A 6,973-nucleotide genomic window follows, 5' to 3' on the forward strand; every position below is an offset into this window, starting at 1 on the left:
GATTCTTCTTGCATTTTTCGCACCACTTCGCTTCACCTCCTCCTCCGAGTTTCTTCGAACCAAACTTCGAGAATTTACTTTTCTTGTTGAAGTTAGAAGATCCATCGAACTTCCTTTTCTCACTAACCTCAGTTCTCTCCAGACCCCTTTCTCTTAACTCCGTCTCAACATTCTTGGCTGTTCTAACGACTGCCTTCAACGTGCTTGCCATTTTGACTGTTGGGCTAAAGTCTGATGGCAATCCGTTAGCAAACTTCTCTATATTGGTGAGTTCAGTCAGCACCAAGTATGGAAATAACTTCATCTTCTCGGTGAATGCAGTAGCATAGTCATCAATGCTCATTCTCCCTACTTCAAGTTCTGGAACTCATTGTTTAGATCTATCATATCTATTTCGGAGCAGTACTGTATTTTCAACTGTTCCATGAACGCTTCCCAAGACATCTTCATAGCTTCTCCTCGTGGCATCGTATCTGCTAATAAATTCCACCAGCTTAAAACATCGGTCTTCAGTTGTCTAACCGTAAAGACGGTTTTCTGGTTGTCGCTACAATTGCAGCTCTCAAATACCATCTCCATTTCGGAGATCCAGTCTATAATCTCTACTGGTTTTGGGCTTCCAGAAAGACTTGGTGGTTTGGTACCCAAGAAGTTCTTATTCATACGCCCATCCCTGTCGATTCCCCTTTCCGGGTCATTCCTCTCTACCCCTTGGGGTCCAGCTTAACACACGGTGCGACTATAATACCCTTCTTCTGACTGTTTAACGATCAGCTCAAGTTGCATAATGGGCATAGTAGGTTCATCCTTATTTTCGTGCAACATCTGCCTCATCTCTTCCCTCTGTTCAGCCATCATAGCCCGAATCGTGGCTTGTACTCCAACCATTGTGATTGGCTCAGGTGCAGTGCTACTACAGACACTTGCTCAATCACTTGGGGATGTGGCTGCTGATTGCCATTTGCATTGACATTTCTGACTCCACTTCGGGTTCTTGCCATTTTGATCTATACACCAAATTAGGCGAATTTAGATCTTTATTTACGATAGACGTTTAAATTCTCTTTATTACTCTGAAACTTTACACGCTAGTTCTAATATCGTAGTCGTACGCTTAGAATCCTGAACAAATAAGGTTTCCAGATCCGGTCAAGAATAGACCATGGATCCGAACAAGTAATAGCATATAAGGCATCTTTATAGCTATAACATGAAGCATTTAGCACATAAAAGCATTTTAGGCATCTTTCCTAAAATAAATTAGTGCTCGTGTCTAAAATATAGTAGACACTCATCTCACAATCATCGCTTAGAATTCTAAGTTTAAGTCTAGAAATCCTACAAATTCCTAGTTCGCTTAAACTAATGCTCTGATACCAACTGTGACATCCCCAATTTCACGGCCAGAAAATACCGATTTGTTTATGCTTTGTTTGAAAAATTAGAGTAACCTTTTAAAGAAAAGTGTTGCGGAATTTGTTTCCAAAAGAAAATATGATAAAGATTTATCAAAGCATTTCCGAAGATATGTATTTCGTTATATTAAAACCTCGGGATGTCATCGTCAATACAGATCAAAAGCATAAATAGAACGACATAGGCCTTACAACATTTATTTATATCTACTGGCCTATAATCCATAATCCCTCATCAAGTCATCCAACTATGCTCTTGTGACACTACCTGTAATACAAGAAACTGAGTGGTTCAGGCTTGGGAGCCTGGTGAGCACATAATGTTTTCAACCCACAATAAATAGTTTATCAGATTCATCAAATCAATCATCCCAATTACCCATTCCCGTTATCCTCACTTTACATCCCTAAACACCTATCATAAGGGACCTATCTTAATTATTTTCATCAGGATTTATACTACTGCTAAGGGGGTTCCTCACCAACAAATGTCCGTAAGGCAACCATAAGAGGGATGGAGTACATCGGTGAACACATCGTTCACAAACATCTATTGGTTACGAGTATGCTAGAGTTCCACTGGACTGTCTAGAATAGTCTGTGGTCATCATCTATACTCCTCTAGATGACTGGATCATCGTCAACATCGAGGTCTCTCATCATTTTATTTCATCACACACCATCTATTACATCTACCCATGTTTTACCCAACATATTTGTATATATAAAATACATATACGGTTTAAATCATTTAAAACATGTATAAAATCGTTCGTCCGGCATAGATATCTGGTAAACAGATAATATGCACACATAGCACGTAATTTATATAAAATACTTCATATCTATGTGTAAGATGAAAGTAACTATGCACTCACTTGTTAAGGTGGTGACTCCGAACTCAGACAGCGCTTCGCTTAATTTATTTTCCTTCGACGAAGCCTAGTATCATTACCACTAGATTTTATTTTAGCATTCATTGCGACTAATTATTAGTCTAGATTCATCATTAACTCAGAGTCTACTACATGATCTATCAAGTAAGGATCAGCCAGGCAGGACAGTTGGGAGGCAGGACCATTTCGGCATATAGCTTTTCTGAAATCCAACAACCAAACCCAACGTGGCCATTCTAGACACCTCTTCCGTAAGTATTTCAATCAATATAACGAATTTGAATCATTGATAAATCTTATTTATAGGTTCATAATAATGATATTAAATTTAAATATAAGCTATATTTAAAGTAGGGTAGGCGTATCTCACTTAAAGCGTGTTTTTCTTAAAAATTGGGCTCCGCTGGAGTAGAGCTTCTGAGCCGAAAAGCACTTTTTCTCGGAGCCTTCGGGCGCTCCGGGGCTTTCCTCTAGCACCTTGAGGGTACTAGGGCTTTAGAGGGGTTTTGGGAGGTTTAGAGAGAAGTTAGAGTGAGAGGGAAGTGGGTTTTGGTGTGAGAAATGAAGGTGATCTCGCAAGGTATTTATAGGCTGAAACACAGCTCAACTCGTCGAGTTTTGGCCTCAAACTCGTCGATTTGGTGCCACATGTCACCATCTGGTGGCAAGGCTTGGGGAGAAAGCAATGGCCCAGATTCAGCCACGTCACCCCCTTCGTAGCAGCACCCTGCCGACTTCTAAACCCCGTAACTTTCGCATACGAGCTCCGTTTTCGACGTTATTTATATTCACGCGTAGTATTGACAAGATCTACAACTCTACTTTTAACTCTATCGGATAATTCTTGACCGATTTTAAATTTAACAGTATGAGAAGGTTACAGTGTTTAACGACCGTGTAAAATTCATAACTTCTACATACGGACTCCATTTTCGTCTGTCTTTTTATCGTTGAACTCTTATTAATGAGATCTTCAATTCTCATTTAGGTTGTGTTGGCTAAAATCGATCGATCTAAAATTCGAATTACGGGTTGTGTACTGCTATGCCAAATCTTAGAAAAATCATAACTTCCTCATACGAAGTCACATTTGGGCGTTCTTTTTATGCACGCTCTCGGTTTAACGTATACTACAACTTTCATTTAGATCTCTAAGGCTAAAAAGCAGTATATAAAAAATTCACTTTTTACGTTACGCGGTGTCGTGTCGGTTTAGCCGTAAAACTTCGACAGGTCATAACTTCTTCGTTATAACTCGGATTTCGGCGTTCTTTATATGTCTGAAATACTTGTCACGACCAATACAACTTGCTTCATAGATATCGGGTTTATCTAACATTTTATTTTTGACGTTTATTTTCATTCTTGATTTATTATATCTTTATGGACAAGTATATAAGTACATAAAATCACAAAACATTCAATTAATTCATCTTTATTACTTCAAAACGAGTTACAATTGTTGACCTTGACTATTACATCATCATACTACTGCGTAGACCAGAAACACGGGTGTTACAAATTTGGGTGCCCAAATTAACTAAATAATAATACAGGAAATGTGTGAGGTGGATCACGAAACAGAATGGTTGATAGATAGCTCATGCTCCTTGCACATGACAGGAAGGTTGGAATACCTTCGTGACTTTAAGGCAATCACAAATGGTGGTCACATAACTTTTGGAAATGATACAAATGGAACCTTTCAAGGATATGGTGTCCTGAGAAATGGAAACTTCTCAATTCAAAGAGTTGCCTATGTCGAAGGATTAAAACACAATCTCATCAGTGTTGGGAAACTCTGCAGAGCTGTTCATCACGTTGAATTTGATGGAAAATACAGCTACATAATGACGAAAGATAGATCACGGTGTCTAATCAAATCAAAGACTGCTGGAACAATGTTCCCATTAGACATATCTTTAGTCATCGGTAAACCACAACTGCGTTTTCCGTCAAAATCTGTCTCCGAGGTCAGCTGGCTATGGAACAGGAAGCTTGCTCACCTCAATTTTCGATACATCAATAATTTGGTTACCAAAGAGATGGTGCGAGGATTGCCTCTTCTCAAATTTGACAATGACACTTTATGCCCTGCTTGTGAATGTGGAAAGCAAACCAAGGGAAGTCATCCTTTGGTACTTGATTCTTCCATCACTGAACCTTTGGAGTTGCTTCATATTGACCTCTGTGGTCCCTCGACGATGGCAAGCATACATCATAAGAATTATATTATGTTCATAGTCAACAATTTCACTCGTTTCACATGGGTGTTTTTCTTAAGACTAAAATCAAAAACACCGCAGACCTTGATCAACTTTACTATTCTGTCTTTAGTTTAATTAATAGTTTTATTTTCTGATTCAAAATCATACTCGTTTCCCTGGTGTTTGATACTCGGTCTTGCCACAATTATACTGCTACACGATTAGGTACACTGCCTAGTGTGTGTTACAATCCAGTTGCATTAAATTTTTTTTTAAAATTTAAATCTTTGATATAATATTTTTTATATATTAAACCACACACAACTTACATGGGGCTAAATTGAACCCAAGGGTTCACAATATCTTAGTAATTGTCAGGAAGACACAACCTATACACTTGGCCTAATAAGAAAAACAAGAATAAATATATGTGGGGAAATTAATTTATTATTTATTGAAGCGTCAATAAATAATTAGAAATTAATAGATTAATTTATTATTTATTACGTGCTAATAAATAATTAGAAAATAATTAATTAATTAATATTTATTAAAGTGTTTAATACATAATTATAAATTAATTAAGTGTATAAATAAAAGGATAATGCCAAATGATCATTTTAATATTATTTGAATTAAATGGATAATCTTGAAGACATTAAAGTAATAATATTTCCTAGGATTTTTGTACCTATACAAGGGAGACAAAATCAAGGAAATCATATGCTCCTTTTGAAAATCCTAAGTCATCCACTCTTCCTCCCATTTCTCTCTCTCTCTCTCTCTCTATCTCTCTCTCTCTTGCCACTGTCAACCTCATTGGGTTTACGCAAGATCGTCAACCCATTGGGTTTATAGTAAAACCCAAGTCGATTTTTTCGAGGCTCATAATTAGGGTTTCTTTTTTACTTGTTGGTCAAGGGATGCGATATTGTCATAGGGATTATAGTTTGGATCATATTTCCTTTTATTGACAACTTGACAAGGTATTCCTTAAACCTTCTTTTGATGTATGGTTGCTATTAACTGACTGAAATCAAGATCCAATGTTTAATCCTAGTGTTATTGTTTTAATTGCTTTCATTGCTTATTTGATTTACTAAAATCGAAATACACACTATGATCCACCAAATTTTAAGTTTGTGGTATGATGTGTTGTATGAAACCAAAATGCATACTTAGATATAAATAGGTAAACATTATAAAATACGTACTTAGATATCTCACCAAAATTAGTTAAATACCCCACTAAACTCATTTTTATTATCTCACCTAATTCTCTGTCTACCTTACACATACCACTCTTTACCACCATTATATAAACTTGTTAAAACATTGCATGTCTCACACCAAATCTCAACCTACTCAATGCCATTACATTTTCTACACAAATTTTCAACTTGCTCGACAATGCATGTCTAGTAAAAAATCTCACATAAGTGTAGGGGGTCAAGTTCAAGCTCCTCCAATCCCCCATCAAGTACACGAGGATGTCCACAGAGATGGAGACTATTGTGCATGCTCGAGAAGCACATGTCGAAAGTTGTATGAGGACGCTTACAACGCAATCAGAGAAAAAGACGATCTTCTTCAGAAAGTTAAAGACAATAATGAATGACTTGAGGAAACAAAGAGAGAAAATCATTTAGACAAAAAAGTGGTTAGCCAAATACACATGACGAGCTAATCTTCAAACCTATTTTTTGTGACATTCAGAAAGTCATTATAGAAAAAACAAACCTAGTGTTGGGTTTTTATTCAAAAATCTGGTTTCACAACCGGTAAAATTGACAACGGAAGCTTTAAAAATGTTGAATAAAACTAAAATTATTTTACCCACCAAGGATCATTTTGCAAGAGTTGGGAAGATTAAAACAACCATAGAAGGGAAAGCGTAACAACCTTTGAAGACTTTGATCCTCATGGGAGGTTGGAAGTTGATGAAGTGTGGCATGAAACTCTAAAGCAAGAGTTCTCTACAAGTATCCACCAAGCAAGAGTAGAACCATCAAAACATGCTAGTATTCACTTGTAATTTGTTGTTCATAAGCCTTTGAAATATATACCAAATATATGTTCAAAGGTGAAGCAACAAAGGGACATTCTTTTAAACATCAAGTGCAAGAGAATGGAAGAGAAGAAAGATGCTTTAACTTCGAAATTTGGCAGCCTCTTGGGAGCACTTTTGCTCTCGGTTTTGCTAGCCAAAAAAGAGGAAGAAAGAAGCTTAAAAACTTCCAAGAAGTAAGTTCTTATGCTTCCATACCTTAGCTTTTATACTAGCCAAAAGTAATTAAGTGTCTTACATAAAGTAAGCCTAAGGTATGGAGACAAGCATGCTTGAAGAATATACAAGGCATTCATGCCTTGTCTCTTCTTCCAATTTCGAGATTAGCTAGGCATGGTGGTGGATTAGACAAGGCATGCATGCCTTGTCTCCTCCATTTTTCGGCCC

At 37.0% G+C, this 6,973-nt stretch overlaps 1 protein-coding gene across 1 annotated transcript; it reads left to right on the forward strand.

Annotated features, from left to right (window-relative positions):
* The first annotated feature begins 3,870 nt into the window (after window positions 1–3,870).
* On the forward strand, window positions 3,871–6,766 carry LOC145127461 (uncharacterized). Its single transcript, XM_079062654.1, has 2 exons — window positions 3,871–4,518; window positions 6,602–6,766. Exons 1-2 carry the CDS (start codon window positions 3,871–3,873, stop codon window positions 6,764–6,766), a joined length of 813 nt encoding a protein of 270 aa, XP_078918780.1.
* Window positions 6,767–6,973: the final 207 nt, after the last annotated feature.

Source organism: Lactuca virosa, chromosome 7 (assembly GCF_052849685.1).
Source record: "Lactuca virosa cultivar CGN04683 chromosome 7, Lactuca_virosa_CGN04683_v6, whole genome shotgun sequence".
Taxonomy (NCBI): domain Eukaryota; kingdom Viridiplantae; phylum Streptophyta; class Magnoliopsida; order Asterales; family Asteraceae; genus Lactuca; species Lactuca virosa.

Coding starts and splice junctions, on each gene's coding strand:
- LOC145127461 (XM_079062654.1), top strand. CDS start 3,871: ATGTGTGAGGTGGATCACGAAACAGAATGGTTGATAGATAGCTCATGC. Junction 4,519..6,601: donor TCTGTGGTCCCTCGACGATG/GCAAGCATACAT, acceptor ATATGTTCAAAG/GTGAAGCAACAAAGGGACAT.